Source organism: Lycium barbarum, chromosome 5 (genome assembly GCF_019175385.1).
Source record: "Lycium barbarum isolate Lr01 chromosome 5, ASM1917538v2, whole genome shotgun sequence".
NCBI lineage: Eukaryota > Viridiplantae > Streptophyta > Magnoliopsida > Solanales > Solanaceae > Lycium > Lycium barbarum.
In genome coordinates, this window is record NC_083341.1 from 29819238 (window position 1) to 29844797 (window position 25560).

The 25560-nt window shown below is 39.3% G+C and overlaps 1 protein-coding gene and 1 long non-coding RNA gene across 2 annotated transcripts; one reads left to right on the top strand and one right to left on the bottom strand.

The window, feature by feature from the left end:
• Positions 1 to 19192: 19192 nt before the first annotated feature.
• LOC132639369 (uncharacterized) lies at positions 19193 to 23536 on the bottom strand. The gene is made up of 3 exons (XM_060355821.1): positions 23350 to 23536; positions 22879 to 23232; positions 19193 to 22737 (listed from the first exon to the last, which is right to left on the bottom strand). The coding sequence occupies exons 1-3, from the start codon at positions 23534 to 23536 to the stop codon at positions 19193 to 19195; spliced, it is 4086 nt and encodes a 1361-aa protein (XP_060211804.1).
• Positions 23537 to 23633: 97 nt separating this feature from the next.
• LOC132642426 (uncharacterized) lies at positions 23634 to 25324 on the top strand. Its single transcript, XR_009583151.1, has 4 exons — positions 23634 to 23708; positions 23801 to 23871; positions 24538 to 24637; positions 24750 to 25324. It is a non-coding gene; the product is annotated as an uncharacterized LOC132642426 (long non-coding RNA).
• Positions 25325 to 25560: the final 236 nt, after the last annotated feature.

Sequence of the window (25560 nt, forward strand, 5' to 3'; positions counted from 1 at the left end):
TACCGAATTTGAACACCTCTAACTACTCGTACGCCAATCGAGTAATAACACCACTAGTAGCGGGATCTAGACAATTTTATACAATGAATACAAGGTTACCAACATTAGTCCACCACTGACCTCTATTAGTCTATGACATGACCGAACATACCAGCTCATCCATGAACTCTCAAGTCCACTCTACACTATACAATCGCAACCAAGCTCTCACATCACTAACTCTTGTTTCCACGATTTTCTTTCTACCCTTAACCTCGAAGACACCAATGAACCTCAACGGTCTCCCTTTTTACTGTACGTCATGATACAATGTCTCTGCAATCCAAACATGACTCAAGTACCCATGTTACCTCACCTCAAGTCTTACAAACCTTAATCTCCTGAACCCGATAGCAAGATGCCTCATCATAATCCTTTAGTTCCCATATTTCATTTCAAGTCACTTTTATCACTACCAACCAACAAACGCTCAAATCCATTCAATCCTCTAAACTAATCATCCATCTAAGCCAAACGAATCACAAAACAATATCAATATTTTTCCTCAAATTTAAGTGAAACAACCAGTAACTCATCGTATTCGCCCATAATTGAAGTTATTTAACACCAACGAGCCCATAATAAGAATGACCCTTAGCACCAATCGCAACCTCTTCCTGACAACCATGTTAGATACCAACTTTTCCTTTCCTAATCTCACGAAAAGTACTCATGTCTAAGATATTCTATGAAGTCTCACTCCGCTACACGCTTTCCACAAAATTCTTCCTTCATGTCCTTATTGTCACCTTCTTTCGTTATTACCCATGATCACAATACGTTTGCCCAAATTCGATGGTCATTATCGAACTTATACTTATCTTCCCATACGGACGTCTAATACTCTACCGCTGCTGAATCGTTGTCCTGCCATTGGTACACCAGTGTCACGCACACCATTATAAAACCTTGAAAAAACTGAAATGTTTCCCAAACTGATCATATCATCGAGAAACCCACTATTGTTAAGCCATCAATGCACTTTGCCACTTCCGAGAAACCCAACGCTGAAACATGGACACCTTGTAACCCTCTGAACTATCTTTCCCATTTCTCACGAACTCCAATGATAAATGAGTCTAATCACGTCTCCACACAACAATTGAGTCTAATTGTGACCCTACACCATCAAATCCTTAGGGCATAACTACAGACTGAACTTGATCACGGGTCCGAATCAGAATAACACATCTCATACCATACCACAACACAACATAGATCAACCATTCGCATCAGAATTTAAGAAAGAGTTTCCACCTTCCATGGGTGGTTAAGACAAGAAGTCCAGATACCTATTGGAATTGAATAGATACTAATTTGGATGAAGTCACCCGAGAGAACGGAAGAAAGTGATGTTTCCTAAATGTCCTATAGTCTCTTGCAGATAAGTACGGAGCTCATCGTACCGATCCACGAGACTTTACTAGACATGCTCTTGTATTATAGACTGGGTAACCTAGGGCTCTGATACCAACATGGCAATACCCAATTTCACTAAGTCGTGCGGGCACCTACCTTGCCCACCTCGGTAAGCGAACTCTTATCCCAACAATCATAAAACATATGAGTCAATAAAGCGAAAGAAGATAGAATAATGTAAGTCTTACTATAATAATATAAGAAAATACGGAAGTAAATAAAATACACCCCTGTATCTGGTCCGGTCATACAAGAGCATCTAACTAAATATTATAAGCCTGAATAATAGTAGTACATAAATAGTCTCAAAATCATGTCTCATGATGGAAATAAAGACATAATAGAAGGAAGAGTCAGTATAATCATTCCGAACCAATATGTCACAATAGTATCACAACACATCACCAGAGACAAAAAGGTACAATGCAATGCAATAATGTATGTATGATGAATGCAATGCATATGCACCTTTGTACAATATGTCCCGGACGGAATAACTTCACGTCTCGGCGATCATGACCCATGGGGAACCCGTGAATTCCATGTACCACTCTCACGATTCCAGTAAAGACCTCGGGCATCAGAAACTCTCACGATCCTGGCAAAGACCTCGGGCATCGGACACTCATCTCTCTTTTGCGCTCTCCAGCAAAGACCTCGGAGGCTGCACTTTCTCACTTATTGTCACCAGTACCAAGTCACAACTCATATCAATTTACATGTAAAATGAGTATGAATGCCATGCATAATATAACTGCCAACAGTAAATCATAATCAAGATGTCGTTCGTGTCTTATTTGTTACACCCCGTATTTAAGAAGAGCACTTATCAAATTTGAAACATAAGTACATTGAGTTAGGTTTAAGTAAAACCACTTTGGAATATAAGGAGCAAGAATTATTAAGTATAGTTAATGAGTGGAAGAAATGAAGTAGTACAACTTCGGAGAAAGGATGGGTAATGTTTTGTGCGAAACTTTTTGTCCAACTTGGGGCACGCATATCTCTTAGCATATGAATTTTTTTAAGGTGAAACAAAATCCTAAAATGCATTTCGTCGAGTCTAGTTTCCAACGCAACAAACCGTTCGTCGATAGGGCATCGGAGTAGAGAATTATGGACGTTACAAGTTCAGCTGACAGAGCAGAAACACATGATACAGTACTGCTACAGTAAAATACTACAGTGACCCGACCCGAATTTGACCCTTATAAAAAGGGTAATAACCCAATTTTTTCACCAGATTTGCCCAGAAATTTCCAGAAAATTGATGAGAGAGAGAGGGGGGATCACAAAGTGAGCAATTTTCAAGCAAGGAGTATTAATCGAAGCTCGGATAAACGCATGGATGTGATTCTAGTATGGTTTTGCGGTTGATTCAAGGTGGATATTGAAGATATCTCTGTTTTAACAAGAATAAGGTATGAATCTCCTATTATTAATGTTAATTTTGGTTTATTAACGGAGATAAAGTCGTTAAATAATTGTATAGCGAGTTGGTTGGTTGTGGAAATTGGGAAAACATCGTGTGGGATGTTTTATGGTACATATTGGTGTTGGAAATGATGTGATTGTCGTTGTTGTTATTGTTGGTTGCTGAATTATAATTTCAGGCTAGGCATATAAACAGGGGAGATGCTACCGAAATTTCAGCAGATTCCAGAAAGAGTTAGTTTGAGGGCTTAAGACAGGCCTATGAAGATGAGTCTAACAATAGTATAAAATTTCTTGAATACAGATTTACGAGCCTGGGAGGCCAAGCGTTGAATAGTTAGAGTTAAGGCGACCAAAAAGGTATGTTAAGGCTAGTCCCCTTCTTTCAAAGGCATGATTCTTATGTTGTGATTCCACATGCGTTTCCATAACCTTCTTATTTCCAAGAGTTAGAAACTCATGATTCTTAAAAGCTTCCTATGATACTAAAGATGAGATGTTTTCCATAATGTCTTTATCCTCAAAAGTTAAAGTTTCATGATTCCAAGAGTTTCATTTCCTTTCGGAGTGTTGCCGAGTCAGAGTATCTATGTTATGGTATATTGATTTATGTTAGAGACTTTGCAGACAGAGTCACGTATATAGCATGTCAGTCTTGCAAGCGGCTCTGCAAGCCGATGTATCATTATGCATTATGTTACAAATTTCATATGATTACAGATTTTACTTGATTTGAGAAAGACGAAAAGAATGTTTTTGAAAAGCATTCATTATGCATTTCATTTGGTGGTTTAAGAGTCCAGTGAGATTATGACTATAACGAGAACCAGCGGGTTCGCTCGGCTCTAAGTAAAGGGTCGGGTGCCGATCATGCCCTATCAGGACTGGGGTGTGACATTATTATAAGTACACATCACAATTCAGGCCTACTCCCGTTATCCTTCCTTTTTCTGATGATAAGTGAAATACAAAAGAGAGATGAATGCAAAACACAAAGGCAACAATCATATATGAAGTATGGAATGCATGTCGTGCACTCCCTCAACCTCAATTAAGCACATCAATCATAAAAATCCCCAGCTATATATAGTAATATGCATATCAACATTCCAATTCTCAATCATGCCACACATGGACACATATCCAATATCAAAATCGATTCAAGTAAAGTACTGCAATATCATAGACATGATATAGCACTAGTCACAATTACCCAATGTCTCAACGTGGTAAGGAGCCAATAAATAAATAGAACAAGATAAGCAAATCAACACGATGGGGTGGCTAGCCCCCAAATCATACAACAAGACCCAACCTAAGATGATATCCAACCCAACTTCACACCCGAAGGTTTACATGTATTCCCCGACAATATCATCAAAACATACACTTCGCTAATCGAAGTCTCATCATAAGGCAAACCATAACCTTCCTGGAGAGTCGAACAACAAAGTATCCCTAGTCTTTCCCTTCCTTTGAGCCTCGATAGTGAAAGTCTAAACATATCCAAATCACAAAATTATAATCAAAAAGACATCATTCAAACCTTACTTCAATTCAAGTCCCAAATCTTAACCCATGAAATGGGGTTTATGAACTAAAAATGGAGAAATTAGGGATTCTAAGCTTAAACAATGAATTCATACTCTAGGTGATCAATTCCCATCGATTAGAAGCTATATTAACTCATGAAATACTCAAATTTGGATTCTAGGTGAAACCCCCAATATTTGGTATAAACCCTAACTTTAATTCTCACAAATTGGTCAATAATAATGAAGGAATCATGTTTATACATCTAATACTCATCAATTCCATATTTAATCAAGCTTAATCCACCAACAAATCATGGTTTTATGATTAACAACTTATTCAAGAAAGATACTAAAAACCCTCTCTTATTCTTCAAGTTCTATGGAGTTACTAACATGAATTCTTACTTAGGAAAGGTAATGAAAGATATAGAGATTAGAGAACTTACCCTCAAGAGAAATATGCTCAAACCCTCTTCAAATTGCCTCCAAGATGCTAAGGAAAAGTGATATAAGGAATGGGGGGAAATAAGGGTTTCCAAAGGCATTTAAATTAGAAAACTGCACGTCGGCCGCTTTTGCGGTCAACAGGGTTGCTTTTGTGGCTGACTGCTTTTACGGTCACCCAATTGATTTTGCGCTCACCCAATTGTTTTTGCGGTCACCAGACACAAGAAAATTTCTAGTGTCTTCCAAACTTGGAATCGACACTCGGAACTATCCCGGAAACTCCCGAACACAAACAAAATATGTAGATATACATAAAAACATGCTACAAATGCACTCATGGCCTCAAAATTCCCAACGGAGGTCTCGTTGATCAAGTCAACTCCCGACGACCTAAAAGTAACTTTCCAACCCAAGTCCCAAAACACAACCAAGCGCATTGGGGTTTGAAACAAACCCACCAACTCATCACAAATGATCATCCAGACCTCTTAAAATCGACGATTTTTTTAAAAAAAAGATCTGTTTATCTACATTCAACTATGACTCAAACGGTTTTCACTAAAAAGCTAAGTTTTTCAAAAGTCACATCAAAATTCAAATCGATGCCTAGGGAACTGTGGCACCTGCACGCGTGGGTCAAAATGGTACTAATAGGGCATGAAGATGGGTCAATGGTTGGAAAATGGTAAAAACGCAATAACAACCGAATGGGTCATTACAGATCCAACCTCCTCAAACCAAAATACCAGCCTCTCTATTTCTCTTGGAGGCGGTAAGCACAAAACCTGGGCAAATCCACATCTTTATCTCAGTTGTTCTACTCAAGTCAACAACAGTACTCCATTGATAGTGCTTAAAATTCATGCCAATCAATATCAAACTCATCTCTTTGGAAACAAGAAGTTCTTTTTGGAATAAAGACCGATACAAGCCTGGGGGAGGAAACTGCCATGAAAGAATTGATGAAAATGTTGGCATTTCAAAATTGGACTCATCTTTTACTCCACCGGTTCCTTGCATATATTAAATTAGAGTGGATGAACTGTATACAAACCTATGTCACCTTGAAAATAGCGCATTGGCTCTAACAGTGAATGTGACAGATTTTGTTTTGATTGAATGAACACTAGCAAAAAATCTGGGAGTACCAGCTGTAGGGGAAGGGATGTGACTGTAAGAGCTTCTACCTTCTTCAAAAATGTGATTGTTAAATATGGATCGTCAACTTGCAACGAAAAACTCTTCAAAGAGAGATCCAGCCTGTCTATCAACTAGTCCTTGAATTTGTGGAGAAAGTACTCATACCAAGAACTTGAGAAAGTGCCAACGTCACTCCGACACATTTGGTTCTCATTGAAGCTCTATCAGCTTTTGAACTGATCAATCTCTCAGCCATCATCATCAGACAAATGATCATAGTAGTGCGCATTAGGGAAGATGAACCTGGTCTTCCTTATGTATTCTTCTTGACAAAAGTACTGGGGTACTTCAACATAAAAACTGTAAAAGCAACCTTAGGAATAGCAGAGAACACACTCTCTATGGCTAATCTAGGAGATTGCAAATGTGTCACTGAAGGAACGGGTTCCACCATCTCTTTCTTGACCGAAGCCTTAAAGGCAGTAAATTACAAAATTGAACAGCTAAAGGCTGAGAATGCTCTTCTAAAGTATCAGCTGAAAGCAAGAGTGGAAGAACTCCGGCACCAAATGCTTCAGAATCAGGGTGAAATTATTGATAGACTTGATGGGATTATTCACGATTTAAATCATTCCCAGTAACCCACTCCTAAGCAAACTCTTCCCAGTCTCCGTCCTTCCTTTCATTTGTTGTGTAGTTCTGTGCTGTTATGTGATGGTTTGTTTCTCTATCTCCTCCTGTTGATACAATAGTTATTGATTTAACATATGTATGTATTGTTTGAACTACTATCTGTCGTCTGATCACTCTTTGTTCTTGCTATCTTGCTCAAAATTCCTTTGATCACTATCAATTATCCTGTGGTTATGTATTATTACATCTGACCTTCTTACTCACCGTGCCTTAGTTATTTTTTATGATGCCAAAGGGGAAGATTGGTTGATGTTTCAGAAATAAGAAAGTAATGTATGTGCTGAGCTGGATATGTGCTCGTATGTGATAAGAAATGTGCAGTGATAAAGGGGGAAAACATGTCGAATAATTATGTTGAGTGCTGAGCAAGGGGGAAGAACTGGAGTGTTGAGCAAGGAGAAGAACTGGAAAATAGATATGTGATGATATTGTGGCAATTTTTTTCTTCCAATTTACATTGGTATTATATTGCTAACATGTTGTAAGTGCCTTGATAATGATGGACTGCTTCGCAGAGGGAACAAGTGGGAAGCTGGTTCTCAAGGGGAACATCGGTTTATGAGTTCATCATCATCAAAAAGGGGGAAATGTATAGTCCCAAGTGAATTCGTGTTTTGATGGTTGTCAAACTGTTTCAGAATTAGATAGAGACCTGGTCTGTAATCTGCTCTCTGTGCATCTTACACTGTCGACAGAGACAACTGTAAAGCCGAGCCACTTGCTGCACACAAGTACAACTATGGGTTGGCTCATGCTATAGGTCAAAGTGAATAAGTGGTCTCTATCCATCCCACATGGTCCTACTATATATACAACATGATGACAACATATTGAGTAGACTTGAAAACCCAATCAAAATTGAGCAAATCCTTGCCATCACAAGTTCTCTCAAGAACAAGTCACTTGCAAAACTGAAGAACTAGAACCAAATGCAAATTTAGTCTAAGTTCTTTATGTTGTTGTAAGTATTTGTTCGTTTGTGCTTAAAATTTAAACCTACTCCTCTTGTTTAGAAACTGGTTGTAGGTGTCTTAAATTCTCAAAGTGTTCTTGCTGGAAGTGTATTTCCACAAGATTTTGAGTGGTACACTAGGCTAGAGTTAGTCTAGGTGTATTGTGGTCGTTTGCTACAGTTAGTCAAGTAGAGGTGCTTACAATCAGGGCATTGCAAGTGAGGAGGGACTACGGGGGTTATTTCTTAGGTTGTATAAGCATTATTGTAAAGGTGAGGGATTATCGGAGTTAATTACTAGCTTACGATAGAGTTGTAACCTAATGTTGCTCGTGTAGTGGAGTTGAAATCCTACTGGGGTAGATCGTGATTTTTAACCCCTTGAGCAAGGAGTTTTCCTTAGCAAAATTGTTCCTTCTTTACTAACTGCATTCCATAAGGGAACTGGTACATAACCAGGTCCCTCATATACTATTTGGCGAGCGCATAGCCTATAACAATATTGATATTGTGATTGAGATAGATGTCCATGTGTGGCACGATTGATTCTTATATTCTTGCTGGCATTGTTTTCATGCATACACTCATTTATACATATATTTAGATCGGGTTGCGTGACGCAACACTTGTTGGATTGTGTTGCACGTACTGCAACACTTATTTGGATTGGGTTGCACGTTCCGCAACATTGACTATTAGAGCAGGTTGTGCGCCACAGCAGGTACATGGACTTAGCGGCCCCCATGGGTCATGACTGTTGAGGTGGCGAGATATTTCTGCCTAAAGCTTGTCTGTATCAATGCATTTGTATTGCATTCATCTCATACTTACTTATGGCAATGTGTTGGACTTGATGGTTGATCTTATGGTGACACTTGGACTTGATAGGGATTCTTGAGGTAGTACTTCAGACTTATAGTTGATCCTGAGGAGATATGCCAGACTTCATAAATTTGGTACTAAATTTGATACTTTTGACTGTGTTGAGTTATATCTGATTGTGGGCATGTCTACATTTTCAGTCTCTTTCTTATGCATTTGTTATCTGATTGTTGTTGTACTGATTATACCTTGCTGCATTCTTCTCTGAGTGCAGAGTTCGTGACTGGATCGACTTCTACTCTTCATGACTGAGTCCCGAGGCTGTTTGACGAGCATTTTAGGGTGAGCACTTAGACAGATCCTCTACCCTGATTTCTCTTCTCTTCTACTTGTCTTACTTGTAATTTTGAGATAATATTCGGATTTTAGGCCATGTATTCATATTTTAGACTTATGGATTTATTGTAGTGGCTCTTGTATAGCCTAGACCATATATTAGGATTGATGTATTCCGTACTTACTTTATTTATCTATTATGTATACTTATATATATTCTTGTTATTGAGTTTACTTCACTGTTTATTAGGTAGTGAATAAGGGACGGGTTCACCTACTAAGGTGGGATATTATAGGTACTCTCACGTTCCCTGAGTTGGTACGTGATGAGTTGGTATCAGAGCCCTAGGTTACCCGATCTATAAGTACAAAATCATGTCTAGTAGAGTCTTGTGGATCGGTAAGATGAGCTCCGTACCTATCTACGAGCGGCTATGGGACATTTAGGAAACTTCACATTTTGTCATTCCTTCGTGTGACTTTATTCAAATTGGTTTCTGGAATTTGCAAATTGGTATCTGATTCATTTCTATTCTCCCATAGATGGTGTTGACACGAGCCACCATCGCGAGTGACAAGGTGCCCGAGCTTGCTATTAGGGCAGGCACCAGAGGACGAGGACAAGGACAAGCGAGAGGTTACGACCCCGCTAGATGTCGTGGAGCTACACCTGCCAGGGGTAAGGTCCCTGTGGCTGGATAGAGGCGAGCATGTTCAGCTTCTCCAGAGTGTCAGCTCGAGCGAGCATAGCTAGCCAAGAAAGGTGTGGTACCAGCCCAAACTCACCCCGATGCCATGTCTGATCAGTCATTCAAGGATATTATGGCCCGTGTACTTCTTCATCTTGACGGCCAGCATGCCATAGGTGGCGCCACTACTCCAGGTGGTTTCCAGACTGAGTAGGGTATGAACTGTCGAGCAGGGCCAGACTTTGGGGATGCATTCTGTTACTGCTATGGCCACACGTTTAGGCGGTATTCTAGTCCCTGAGGGTGCTTCCAGACCCATGGCAGTTCAGACATTGACCGTTGATGATCAGGTGCTTGTTAGAAGGTTCTTAAAGATTGAGCCGCCTAAGTTCTTTGGCTTGTATAGTGAGGATGCGTATGGGTTTATAGTGGAGATGCATGAGAGGCACTATAAGATTGGTATTTAGGAGTCTCATGGTGTGAATTATATGTCTTTTTGGTTTCGTGGCGACACGAAGACTTGGTGGAGGACTTTTATTAAGGGCCGACTAGTTAGTGTGCCTCCACTTACTTGGACCCAATATCATCAGGCTTGCTTGGAGAAGTACGTGCCGCGTACCTTGAGGGATGAGCGTAGAGATGAGTTCTTTCACTTGCGACAGCGATGTATATCGGTGTTAGAGTTTGAGGCCATATTTCAATTTTTTGCTAGGTATGCTACTCAGTTGGGTCCCACTGAAGAGGAGAGGGCTCATAGATTTGTTGGTGGGCTTGTATATTAACTCCATGTTGCTTGTCTCCAACTGGTGACTTTGGGATCTTTCTTTCAGGCGGTTGTTAATCATATTGTGGGTGGTGAGTCTGCCAAGGCTCAATCTCTGGGAGAGTTAAGCGAGAAGAGGCCACACCATCATGATGGGTATAGTGGCTCTAGCTACAGGGGTGGGGGACCGTCATCCAGGCCTTATCAGTCTAGCCCCAGCCGCCTTATTCAGTCCGCGTTGCATTCTTCTTAAGGTGGTCCTTCTAAACCGACTGGTTAGGGAGCTGGACTGTCCTGTGGTGGTTCTTACTCTCATCCAGACAATCGTGGTAGTCCCTCTAGTTCATCAGCTTCGGTGTATCATCCTCTAGTCCCCAAATATTGCTATGTTTGTGGTGACTCTGGTCACCTGATGAGAGATTTTCCCATATCCGGACAGAGTGGGTTCCAACAGGGTTCCCGATTCCAAACTCTGAGGACTCTGGCACCATCTAATGGTCGGGGTGGCGCTTCAGCCTGAGGAGGTACTCAGTCAGGCCGCGGAGGATCTCATCAATCCTGGGGTGGACACCAGTCAGGTAGAGGCGGTTCTCAGGCCTCTTAAGGAGGGGCGCAGTTGGGCTGGAGGGGCCTCTGATGCTGTGATCTCAAGTAACATTTATGTTCATCATCGACCTCCTTCAGTCTTATTTGCTCCGGGGCCTACTTTCTCATATATATCTGCCTATCATTCGGTTTGTTGCGATTTGACTAGTGATCATCTTGATGTGCCTATCCATGTGTCTACTCCCGTTGGATATTCAGTTGTTGTTGATCTAGTCTTTAGGTCTTGATTAGTTACTTTTATAGGATATGATACTTGGGTAGATTTGATGATATTAGACATGGTAGATTCGGATATTATCTTGGATATGACTTGGTTGTCACCATATCACGCGATTTTGAATTCTCACGCCAAGACAGACACGTTAGCTATACTTGGGAATCCTAGATTAGAGTGGAGGGGTACTCTGAGCCTCGCTCCGAAGAAGATCATTTCTTATTTCTGCGGGAAGAAGTTAGTTAGTAAGGGGTGTTTGGCTTACTTGGCTCATGTTCATGATACTAGCATTGCTTCTCTGCCTCTTGAGTATGTGCCCATTGTGAGTGAGTTCCCTGAGATCTTCCCTTCTGATTTTTCGGGTAGGCCACCTAGTCGCGACATTGATTTTTATTTTTATTTGGATCCGGGCACGCGCCCTATTTCTATTCCTCCTTATAGGATGGCGCCCGCTGAGGTGAGAAAGTTAAGAAGCAGTTATAGGATCTGTTGAATAAGGGGCCTATTAGACCGAGTGTCTCCCCTTAGGGTGCTCCTGTTTTATTTGTGATGAAGACAAACAATATGATGATGATATGCATAGAAAGTCGTCGGTTGAACAAGGTCACACATTTGTAATAATTATCCTATTCCTAGCATTGATGACTTGTTCGTGCAGCTTCGGGGCACTTTAGTATTTTCGAAGATTGATTTGAGGTTAGGCTACCATCAGTTGAAAATTCGGGTCGAGGATGTTCCGAAGACGGCCATTAGGACTCATTATGGTCATTATGAGTTCCTGGTGATGTCATTTGGGCTTACAAATGCCCCAGCTGTGTTTATGACTTCGATGAATAGCATTTTCAAGCCATATCTAGATTCCTTCATCATAGTATTCATTGATGATATCTTGATATATTCGAAGAGTATGGAGGAGCACGAGCGTCATTTGAGGATTGTCCTTGGGTTGTTGATAGAGAAGAAGCATTACGCCATGTTTTCGAAGTGTGAGTTCTGGCTTGTGTCTGTGGAATTCTTGGGCCATGTTATATCGAAGGACGGGATCATGGTTGATCCCAAGAAGATTAAGGCTGTTAGAGATTGAGTGAGGCCCACTACTGTGACTGAGATTCGTAACTTCGTGGGGTTAGCCAGCTGTCACCGTCGATTTGTGCAGGGTTTCGCTTCAATCGCTTCTTCATTGACCAGCCTCGATACTTGTGTAGGTTCCCTTCCAGTGGTCTGATGCTTGTGAGGAGAGATTTCAAACGCTAAAGAATCTTTTGAGTATAGCCCCGATTTTGGCATTACCCATGGAGGGTAAGGATTTCTCAGTGTATTGTGATGCATCCCATGTTAATTTGGGTGTTGTATTGATGTAGGAGGGTAGAGTCATTGCCTATGCTTCTTGACAGTTAAAGATCCACAAGAAGAACTACCTTGCCCATGATTTGGAGTTGTTAGCGGTAGTCTTTTCCTTGAAGATTTAGAGACACTATCTGTACAGAGTCCATTGTGAGGTGTTCACCGATCACCACAGCCTTCAGCATATGTTCATTCAGAGAGATCTAAATTCTAGTCAGCGTAGTTGGATGGAGCTTCTAAAGGATTATGACATTATCATTCTTTATCATCCAGGGAAAGCCAATATAGTAGCTGACGCCTTGAGCCATAAGGAAGTGAGTATGTGTATCTTAGCCTGATTGGTTGCTTCTGAGGTCCGTTAGCCACGGAGGTTCAGACTCTAGCTAACTGTTTCGTACGCCTTGATATTTCAGTTTTGGGCCTGGTCTTTGCCTGTGTTGAGGCGAGGTCATCTCTTTTGGAGCAGATTAGGGCCTAGCAGTTTGAGGATACCTAGTTATGTAAGATTCGTGATAAGGTTTTGAAAGGTGGGGCCAAGGAGGCCATGCTTGATAGTGAGGGTATTCTGAGGATCAAGGGACGTGTGTTCGTTCCTCGTGTTGGTGATTTGATTCGTTTGATTTTGGAGGAGGCCCGTACTTCCAGATATTCCATTCATCCGGGTGCTACGAAGATGTATCTTGATCTGAGGTAGTAATACTGGTAGGGTACGATGAAGAGAGATATTGCAGATTTTGTGGCTAAGTGTGGGACTTGTCACCAAATCAAGTACAAGCACCAGAGACCTAGTGGTGTGCTTCAGAGGATGTCCATTCCCGAATAGAAGTTGGAGAGGATCGCCATGAATTTTGTTCTGGGTCTTCTGAAGACCTTGCTCATGTTTGATTCAGTTTGGGTTATTGCTGACCGGTTGACTAAATCCGATCATTTCATTCTAGTTCAAGTCACTTATACTGCGGAGAAGTTAGCCAAGGTTTACATTCGTGAGATTGTGCAATTGCATGGGGTCCCCATTTCTGTTATCTCGGATTGAGGTACCCAATTTACTTCAACCTTCGGGAGGGCTTGTATCACACCCCAACCTAGGTGAGGCATGACTGGCACCCGACACCTTAATAGGCCCGAGCGAACCAAGCTGTAACTAGTATCCTTTGTGTCCCGAAGGAAAAACAAGGTCAACTTGTGAATATGATATCATTCATAATAAGCACTGGGCTATCTAGGCCAACATACGTCTCTGTAACTAACAGCCCACAAGGCACACACATGTATATGTACTAGGGCCTACAAATCCGACATACAAACTGACTTATCCTGACTGATGTTGTATACTTGACTCTATCTGCAAAGCGTCTAAGAATACATAAGCGTAACGCATAAGTCAGGACAGGGCCCTGACATACCCATAGCCTGAAATACATAGATAAACCCTGACTCGGCAATGCGCCAGAATGACGTGGAGCTCACCAATCCAAGCTGATACTCGGCAAACCTCATCGGCGTAATCCTCGTGCCAACCCTTCTGAACCTGCGGCATGAACTCAACGTCCCTAAGAAAAGGGATGTCAGTACGAAATAATGTACTGAGTATGTAAGGTGGAATGAAACATAATAATAACAATATCATACTGTAGAATAAAAGGGATAAAAATCAACCTGTGAACCTTTGACTTACCACAGAGGACTGAAACATGTGCGATACTATAACCTCTTACGCACTATCGTATACATCTCTATATATATCTATAATATTACTATACTAATGAGAATCTAGTGTATTTATCTCTCTAAGACTCTCATATGCATATCCACATCGTTGTACAACACTTTGTCCCTGAATAGCTTATCAACTATCAGTGCATGTGTTGCAGGCGCCCAACCCAATCCATAGATCAATCTACCAGGCCGCTCACCTAAGCGTTCATAGTTCGTTCGTAGGGCTAACCTATACTACATACTTGTGCTTGCATATCCGTCTACAGGGCATACAACCTTTATGAATGCAATGAACATGATGCAAATGCAATGTAATGCATATATAACCTTTACCCATTCGTTCCGTCGAGCATCATCATATATTGGCTGATTAGGTGGTTTGCGTATATAACGCCTTTACCCTTCCCATTTCCCATAATATCATAATGCATAAGTATATAGACATGTATGTATAGATAATTCATAACAAAACTTATGAAACTCGGATCTCCCTTCGGAGTGACTTTCTAGTCATCACTTTCCTATCTTGTTAAGGATATCTTCATTATTATCATACGCCCCCTTCGAGACTTAGAATCATCATGAAAACGTATAGGAAATATGAAACCTTATATATGCCTCTGGGACTTAGGAACAAGAAAAACTTGAGCCTGAGGAATAACAACATGGAATAATAATGAATAGACGTCTCTAATCTTCAAAGAATAGAGTCATTAAGAGGTACATTTGGTTACATTTCATTTCCATAAAGATCATACCAAAAGAATGAAAGAAAGGTTAGCCTTAACATACCTGGTCGTATTTCAACCATGTACAAACTCGCTTTGGTTTTCCCTTCAACCTATATGATAATAAGAATAACATTATCGTTAATCATACAAACGACCCTCTTAATCGTATAACGAAAGTTAACATATTCCATAAAAAAAAGGGAAGCATCTCCCCTATTCTTCTCACTTATCTCAAACCCATATACCAATATCAATAACCAGAGCAATACACTAAGACAAACACCAACAACAAGCCATCAATATCTCACGACGAGCGACAAGCTCGGATTGGAACCCATATAACCCGTATCACCACTCATGGATCTCTTACCTCAACTCAACCTTACTCCTAATATGATAAAATTATGTTCATCCAAAGATCCAACCTCATACCACACAAGAATCACAAGAAAACAGCCCATAAACTCAACAATCTTCAATTAGCAACTCTACTGACTAGTTTATGTTTAATCTAATTATTTACCTTAACCAACACCTAGATAATATTAAGCACAAGCAAGAAGAAAATATACTCAAGTTATTCCATCAATTTTCCAGCCATAAAACGCTGCAAGAACACCTTCAAAATAGTCCAACAATCAACAACATACCTACGATTTTCAGAAAATTGGGCAGCACTTCCGCTATATTATTCACTTCCATCCAACTCCGACATAGTTCCAAAACAACAATAACAACATCAAGAACAATATATTCAAAGTACATCACCAAAAATCAGATCAAGACCCCATCAATATTCCCTTAAACAATAGTCCATAAACATACCCTCTTGTTCCTTATGTTTTATTACAATTTCACTTTAATCTTTTCTATCAAATCTGTACATAAACACATTTATATACTCAGCAACATCATGAACATCATACTCATTTTACTTACAAGGAGTTCCAGCCACAACAACAGGTATAAACATTTCAAAACATTCCAATGATACAAGAACAACATCCTATTCTCCTTTCAAATTTATCTTGCATTTCTTCTACTTAAATGACTTAACCAACATCAAATTAATCTCAAACACAACCAATAAAGTAATTTAATTACCTTATACAGCAACTAAAACTTGAAATCCAAGCTCCTCTTAGCTCACAATAACCCTTAATCACTTCACAACACCATAGAAGTCTTCTTCTTCTTCTCCTTCACTTTTGATAGAAGATTTGGGGTTGAATTCATTCTTATTTGCTCTAGGATCTTGGATATATGTTATAGAGGGGTTTCAAGAGATTGTGGACGAAGTTTGGGTGAAAAAAACGACCAAAAATGAGGCTGCAATGTCTTTTAGAAGAAGTCAAGTTGGTGGCTGCCTCAAGTGGGTCCCAACGAGGCTACATGTGCAGTCTCGTAAAAATGCGAATATCTCTCCACTCCGATATTGTATAGATGAATGTATTAATGCGTTGGAAACTAGACTTGTATACCTTCAATTTGATAGTTGGATCAGCCCGTAACTCCCAGTATATTGGGAGAAAAGCTCAGTAACATGAAACCCTAATTTCAACAAAATTTATGAATGTAACTTGTGACGACTTTTGTCGAATTTTATTTTACAACTCACATGACTTCAAAATTTAACACACGAATATCATATGACTAAAATAACTCATGAAATGACCTTCTTAGAATGTTAAGTTGTTACGACCCAACCCCGTAGGTCGTGACTGGTGCCCGATCTGGACACCCGTATACATACCTATTAGATATAGTCAAACTGAAACTACGAAAAATATGGGACTTTACAAAAGAACTCTAAAGGTTCATAGCGTCATCATATATCTATATATATATATATATATATATATATATATTCAGATACACTGTCTCCTGAGGAGTCACAACTGATCATATCATGAATACGCAAGCCGACAAGGCTGCTACAACAGAACGATAATATATGCAGGCCGGCAAGGCTGCTACAGCGCTAGAACATCCATCATGACCATATAGGCACAACTAACCACATCTGCACACAACCCACATACATGTCTACAGACCTCTAAGACTATCAACAGTAACATATGACGGGACAGGGCCCCGTCGTACCCATGGACAAAAACATATATATATATATGCATATCAGGAAGTCGGTACCAAAATCTTGGCTCCAGAACGACGGAGCTCTCCAAGATAGCAGGAAGGGAATCCTAAGCTGGCGGATCACCAAAGCGAGTATCTGTACCTGCGGGCATGAAACGCAGCCCCCCGAAGAAAGGGGGTCAGTACGGAATATGTACTGAGCATGTAAAGCATTAAATACAGTAATTAGGATCATAACTGAAATAAGAAGTATAGGAAACAAGTACAATGTTCAGAATACCAAAACACCTTGCCTTTGAAACATAAATCATGCATGTCAATATCATATATCATACTCAACCTGCACAATTAGGTAATCATCCTGTACATATGTATATATATATAACATGTCCCGGCCCTATAGTGAGGGACTCGGTAATAAAATCATATCATCATCATGCATATATATAACGTGTCCTGACCCTCTAGTGAGGGACTCGGTGAATAAAGTCATCATATGCCATCCTGGCCGCCATCACCGTATCATCATATTATCATGTCATCATATCATCATATACATATACATATAACGTGTCCCGGCCCTCTAGTGAGGGACTCGGTGAACAATGCAGTAAAGCTGTGCACGAAAACGTGTCCTGGCCCGGGACTCAGTGAAAGATATATTGAGGCATGCACGAGCAGAGTAGTGAGAAACCATATGCAATTTAAAACATTATCAAAGACTCAATGGAATAATCAAAACGAACTATCATTTGAAAATAACGACAATAGTCATATTAAAATACCTTTCGAATGCCACAGTGGATTATATCAAAATAGAACTCCTGGAATCATGTATACGTAACAAGATATAATAAAATAGCTTCTAGAAATCAAGGATAGTAGCCATCCTAGTGGCTCTAAGAGTAGGAACGTTTTTGGAATCATAATATACATATCGTCTATTCGTTTCATAAGGATCATGCCAAAAATAAAGAAGGGTTAACTTTACATACCTGTCAGCGACTAATCGTGAATCCTTTTCGCTTTGTCGCTCTTTTAGCCTATTTATATAAAAGTAACGTTATCGTTAGTAACTACATTTTCTGGTTCGCAAATCTATAGCCCATTCTTCTATAGGACCTACATTTTAGTTTATATATTGTCGTTTAGGGTTTTCTATTATCTAAAAATTTAGCGAAAATTCGGCAGCATTTCCCCTATGTGTTCACCTATCCAAATTTCCAATTGCTCTCCTGTTGACACAGAAATATCAACAACAATATATGGATACAATTATATTTCCAATTCCTTCAATTCAACAAGAACAACAACATGTTCATATCAACGCAACTTCAATTCTACTTTCTAATCCTTTCGCCACATAATCCATGATAACAACCACAATAATACTAATTAACATTAATACACCATTATTAACTAGGACAGCCCCTACACGGCCTCAAACAGCACGTCAACATTAACATATATAATTCCTTTACTTTTAACATATAATCCATAACATTAATAATAATAACAACAATCAAATTCGGCCAAACTTGAACAACTCCAATTCTGTCCATTTCAACACCAACACTAATTATACAATTTTTCTTATTTTCAATTTCATCTAATACAAATTAATCTCTTCATTACAACACCATTAACTTTTTTTTTTTTAAAAAAAAAAAAAGCCCGTTTGGGCATTTTATTAAAATGAAGCAAAAAGTAAAAAACAAAAAGGCTGAGCCCAAAAGTGGCCCAGCCCCACATTAATAGCAAACGTCCAAAAAGAACAAAAATATAATTAGGAAAGTAATGTCCAAACGATTTGCCCTATCTGCTTCTTGTTGCCCCATTTTTCTCTTCTGCCTTAGCTGCTCCTTGAGCTGCTCATCACCTGCTCTATCTTCTTCTTGTCATCAGGAGAAAACTTCGAAGCATCTTCTCATCGTTGCTGCGCTGATAGGGTTGCTAATGCTCTCAAGCTCCTTCATTTTGTCCTTGAAATCACAGGTATTTTCCTTGTTTCTTGAATCTTGTACGCATTTGTCAATTATAGCTGCTAACATTCTAATTGTTTTCATGTATATGCTGGAATCATGAATTTGACTTCTGAGAAAATTGATCTTCCTTTGAATCTGCAATTCAACCCTTTAACCTTTCAAACTCAGGTATGTCTCCAAAATATCAAGCCTTCTATTTCGTTCCTCATACGCTGTGTATTTCATTTCTATTACTTGATCTGCACTCTTAAGTATGGAACTTGGGATTTATCGCTGTTTAGAATCTTTCTTAGCTCCACTTCCATCTCATTGAAATGTTCATATACTGTTGTTCCTTTGTCTAATGCTCTGTTAGCTAATGCATCAGCTAATTGATTTCCTTCGTGTAAAATGTGAGTATATGTTACCTGTTTCCCCTCTCCCATACTTTTAATTTCATCAACCCAATTTGCTAAACTCCAGGGTGGTTTCCAGCCTTCTTTTAGAATCTTTTGAACAAATTGTGAGTCAGATTGTATTATGATTCTATTGAACTGATTGTTGTTGCACCACCTGATAGCTTCCAAGATTGCCACTATTTCTGCTTCATTATTAGTAACATGTCCTATCTCTGCTGCTCTGGCAAATATTAAATTGCCCTCCTCATTTCTTACACAAAAACCAAAAGACCCTCTCCCATGGTTACCTCTTGATGCACCATCAGTGTTGCACATAATCCAACCCCTAAGAGGGGGTTTCCAAATCACTTTCTTGTATTTCACCTGTGTTATGTATCCTTCCAAAAGCTGTAACATGTCCTTCCAACTGTGAGGAATTTGTTGTATTGAAGGATTTCTGAATCTAACCAAGTTCTGAATTGTAACATAGATCTGATATATGCATCTTCCAACTGATTTCCTCTCTCCATGTTTATATGCATTTCTTCTCTTCCATAGCTCCCATAGAACTATAGCTGGCATAGCATAAAACACTGGTTTCAACCTATTATTAACAGGTTGTTGCCACCATTTAACTATGATTTGTTGTAGTTGAAGTCCTTCAATATTAATGCCTGCAAGAGAGGAAAAAAAGGACCAAGTCCTGTTAGCAGAAAAAGACCTAGCAAAAAGATGTTGAATTGTTTCCTCCTTAGGATTTGAACAACACCAACATCTAGATGCTAGATTAATATTCATTCTTTTCAACACATCATCCAATGGAACCTTAAATTTCCAGCATCTCCACATGAAAAAGGAGATCTTAAATGGTAGTCCTTTTATCCACATGTATTTATAAATCTCATTCTCCTGTCCTCTCAATCTCAAATAGTCCCAGGCTGATTTAACTGTAAAATCCCCTTTGCTATCCAGAAGCCACCAATGAATATCCTTCTCCTCAGTCATCACAGTTGGTGTAATAGTATCCCTTATGTGTTGTACTACATCTCCAGGTAATATTAGTTCCAATCTTGCCACATCCCAATTCCCATCAATCACCATTTCTGAAACATTTTGAATTCTGTCATCATATGTGTCCCCTGTTGTGACATAGTATAAAGCCCCTAATCCTGTCCAATTATCATACCAAAACAAAGCATTGCCCATTTTGGTTTGCCACCAAATGTGTTGTTCTATCAAGTCCCTAGCTTGAAGCATATTCTTCCAATTTTGTGACCCATACTTCCATTGTACCACAACTGCATTTTCTTTTTTACAGTATTTATTGTTGAGATAAACACTCCACAAGGATGGTGAAGTTCTAAACTTCCACCATATTTTGCAATATAAAGCCATGGATACATCATGAAGTGATCTAAAACCCAGTCCCCCCTCCTTTTCTGCTATACACAACTTATGCCATGCTGACCAATGTCTACTTTTACCTCCACTTGTGTTATTCCAGAAAAACTGTGCAAAAAGCTTGTGCATTTGTGTAATTACACAATCTGGGGGGTTCAAAGCAGATAAAAGATGTATGGGCATACCTTGTAACACATGTTTTATTAAAACAGCTCTTCCACCAAAGGATAACATTTTTCCTTTCCAAGATTGCAACCTTTGCATTATTTTTACCAGAATAGAATTATAGTAATCCTTTTTCCTCCTACTATAGAAAATAGGACAACCAAGATATGTGAATGGGAAATCCTTTCTTCCAATTCCTATTATCACCTCAACAATTGCTTTTATATCACCTGTGACATTATGGTGCATGTACACAGAGTTTTTATCCCTGTTTACCTTCTGACCTGATGTTTCTTCATATCTTTTCAAAACTTCCATGATTTTCTGTAAGGATATGATATCAGCAGAGGCAAAAATGATCATGTCATCTGCATATGCCAGATGATTGATCTTAGGACTCCATTTAGGAAGCCCATATCCTTTGAAATGTGGTATCTGATGCAACTGATTTAGATTTCTTGAAAGAACTTCTGCAGCCAAGATAAACAAAGTGGGGGATAAGGGGTCTCCTTGTTTAACCCCCCTAGATGATTGAAAGAAACCATGTTGTTGCCCATTTAGTAGGATGGAATACCAGTTATTACTGACTATTCTGAAAATCATGTCCACAACCATGTGTGAGTATCCCATCTGTCTCATGACTTTTGTCAGAAATAACCAAGAGACCCTATCATATGCCTTAGCCATGTCCAATTTAAGTACCACATTTGCAGTTTTGGTCCTCAGCCTTATATCTGACACAATTTCCTGTGTTAGCAACACATTTTCCACTATACTCCTCCCTTTAACAAAACCAGCCTGATTTAGAGAAATCATTCCTTGAAGCCCATCTGCCAACCTTTCATGGATTAATCTAGAAAAGATCTTGTTACTAAAGTTACTCAAACTTATAGGTCTCATATCTGAGAAAGTATTCACCAAGTCCTTTTTTGGTAAGAGGACCAAGTTTGTGTGAGTCACAAATCTTGGTAATTCTGTACCACAAAAAAAACTTTTCACCATGTTAGTTACATCCTCCCCAATTATATCCCAACAGAATTGATAGAATAATCCTGTAAAACCATCTGGACCAGCAGCACTTTCACCATTAAGTTTAAACACTATCTCCTTAACTTCTTCCTTATTTGGCAGGACTGTGATTCTGTCATTCTGCTCCTCTGTGACCATTCTGGGTACATGGTCTAGAATGCCAAAATTAGAAGGATCTGGTTCCTTTGCAAATTGATCTTGGAAGAAACTAATGGCTTCATTTACAACTTCTTCTCTTTCTTCTAACCATACCCCATTCTGCCCCTGTATCCTCCTTATTTGTAATCTTTTCCTTCTACCTTGCACATAAGTATGAAAGAACTTGGTATTGCTGTCCCCATCATCAAACCATTGCATCCCTACTTTCTGTTTCCAGAAAGCCTCCTTAAGGTGTAAATATCTATTTAGTTCAGCCTGTACCTTGTGTAAATTCTCCCTATTCTGAGGAGATGGGTGCAACTCAAACTGGACTTCTTGTGCCTTTATAATATCCTCCAGAGACTCTATCTGCTGAAATATGTTCCCAAAAGTGTTTTTGCTCCAAATCACCAAAGCAGCTTTAATCTTCTTTAACTTAAAATGGAATAATGAAAAAGGGTTAGCCATGAAATCTACATCCCAGTTCTCTTTCACTATATCCAAAAAAGTATGATGCTTCACCCAGAAATTTAGAAACTTAAAAGGTTTTCTAAAAGGTTCAGAATTTCCAGCATATGAAATAAGCATAGAAGCATGGTCAGACCCTGATCTAACCAGATGTTGGATATCTATATTAGGGTAAACAGTTTGTAAAAACTGATTTCCTAAACATCTATCCAATCTTTTAAAAATTCAATCACTCCCACTCTGACCATTCCACCAAGTAAATTTGCTCCCTTTAAATCCTAGATCATACATCCCACAATTATTAATACAAGACTTAAAATCTTATATCTCCTGCAAACTGACGGAAAGTCCTCCATATTTTTCCTCCTCTGAAGTAATTACATTGAAATCCCCTCCTATCATCCAGGGACTGTTACAATTTTCTGCAATGTCTTCTAAGCTTTCCCACAGAACCCTCCTCTCCACTTGGGTACATTTTGCATATACCACAGTGATGAGTAAAGCTTCCTGCATTCCTTGAGCTTTGAGCTTTATAGTAATGTGCTGCATGTGATCATGAATTATTTCCATCTCAAACATCTCATCCACAAAGATCCAGATCTTGCCAGATATATTTGCAGCAGCAGTATGCATATTCAGTCTTATTCTATAATCTTCCATTTTATCAGGATCTTGAAAAGGCTCCAAAATCCCTATGAAACCAAAATGGTACTTAAGGTTCATTTTTGTTAGCCTTGGAAAAGCTTCCATAGTATTCACTGACCTAATGTTCCATATCATTGCATTCATCATTCAAACATTAGTCTTACTCAGTGCCCTTCTAGTTTGTATACCAGTTCCAGGTGGAACACTAGAGTCTCTTTGTTGCTTCTTTTTGCCTCTTCCTCCCCCTTTGAGACACTTTGGTGAGATGTCCCCTTGTGTTAATGCTGACTGATAGTGCTGCTCAAGTGATTGGCCATCCATATCATTTCTACCATTACTGCATTGAATCATGTTACCCTGACTGTCTACTTGTTTATTTAAGTCAAAATCCCCATTCTCCGTATTTTGCTGTGACTTCTTACCACTACTGACTGGGCTTGTATATTGTACAGGTGCATATATATCCTACTTGCTCTGTCCAGTGTCCTCCATATTATCTGGTGGATCCCCATTAGAACTATTGGTATCTCTTTTTTCTTCATTAAATTCTGTACCTTCTAACCTGTCTTTATTGGTAACATGTGACGATTCACTCATTATTGTTGTTACTTGCAGGTTTTCATCTTCTGGTGCTTTCTCTCCTATGATAGAGCTTTTCTTTTCCCTTATATCTGCTTGCTGGTCAGGTAAAATATCTATTTCTTTTGCTTCTTCTATATTCTTCTGGCTACTACTATCATCTTCTTTTTGTCTTTCATCTCCCCCTTCTTCTAACCTTTTAAGGGATGAACTTATTGGCTGCCTTTTATCAGAATGAAAAACCCCTCTCAATCCATTCCTTTGTGTTTGCTGGAACACTTTCCTCACTTTTGCTTTCCTCCCTTTCTTCCGTATTAGCTATGTCTTCCTGATGCTTCGCTTCTAAAACTGCAAATGTATTGCTTGTTTTCATTCCTTCTACTGCATGTTGTTCCTTTCCCACTTCTGCAATAATAACCCCTGACTTATCCTTGATGTATTTATTGTTCCTCCTTTGCATCCATTCCATCTTACCGTGATAATTCCACCCTTTGCTATTGTTCTCCCTTTTCTATTGAACTACTGTGGACTCCTCTGCTTGAAAAGCTTTCATCTCTTCTCTATGTTTCTTTTGCAATTCTGGATTCAAAGTTCTGCATTCAGTTTCTCCATGCCCTTGTAATTTGCAATGTTTGCAATATTTTGGCAAATAGTCATAATTTATCTTGATCCATTTTGATTTGTTTTTTCCAGTACTTTCATCTACTTCTGCAATATTGATTCTACTAGGATGAGTTGCTAATAAATCAATTTGCACCTTCACTTTTGCACAGCTAGGCCTGGTCCTATTTGCCGTAGCCAAATCCACTGTCAAAGGATTTCCTACTGCAATTGCCATGGAGAAAACAGCTTCTCTTGCAAAAAGGTTTGGAGGTAGGTCTGGAAAGCTAATCCAAGCTACTGGCACTGATGTTTCTTCTTCTGGTTTGAACCATGGGTCCCAAATTAATGGTCTCATCTGACAATATCTCTCTTGTACTTTAAGGTAATATGCTGGAGTGGATAGCATCTTCACATAGTCTTCAAAGAGAGACAATCTAATCAGAATGTATCTTTCATCAATAAGGCCAATGGTGGCATTCCCTTTGATTGTACATTGTACTGGAATTACTTCTCTTAGTTTCTTTATGTCTATGATATCATAAGAGAATTTGCCCAAGATTGCATATTGTAAATCTTCTTTGATTATCATCTGGTGTATTTCCTTAGAATTCCAAGTTATGTAGGTTTCACCGTCTACAAAATTAACAGTCTTGGATGGGATATTAATCTGTTGTGTATTCTGTACTGCTGTTGGAGGCTTCAAAAGATTTGCATAATTCTGTTCTTTATCTTTTCCGTTGGGCTTATCTAAAGGGACGTTTAGGGGTTGTGCACTACTGGTTGGTTGGGTTGTTGATTTTGAAAGACATGATGCAGTCATGGCATTGTGGGTATGTTTAAGGGATGGGAATGTGGAAAGGTACTGTGAATGGTTAGGTGGAACATGCTCCGGTGGAGGCTGTCCACCGGCCGAGGTGGCCATAGCGGCCGACGGTGGTTGTGGTACTTGATTGAGAAATAGGGTTTTGGTTATGGATGTCAATGTGGTCAAAGCTGAGATCTATAACAATTGGTGACTCTGATTGCTGATGGATAAACAACAAATCTGACTACATAGATTATAATTCAAATAAGCAATGAAAGAAATGAGAATTTATTTACCGAAGAAAGCACGAGAAGTGTGCTTAGAGGATTTAGCTGCTCGTGATGCAGATCTATAAACATGCTCTAGATCTCAGATCTTGACAATACAA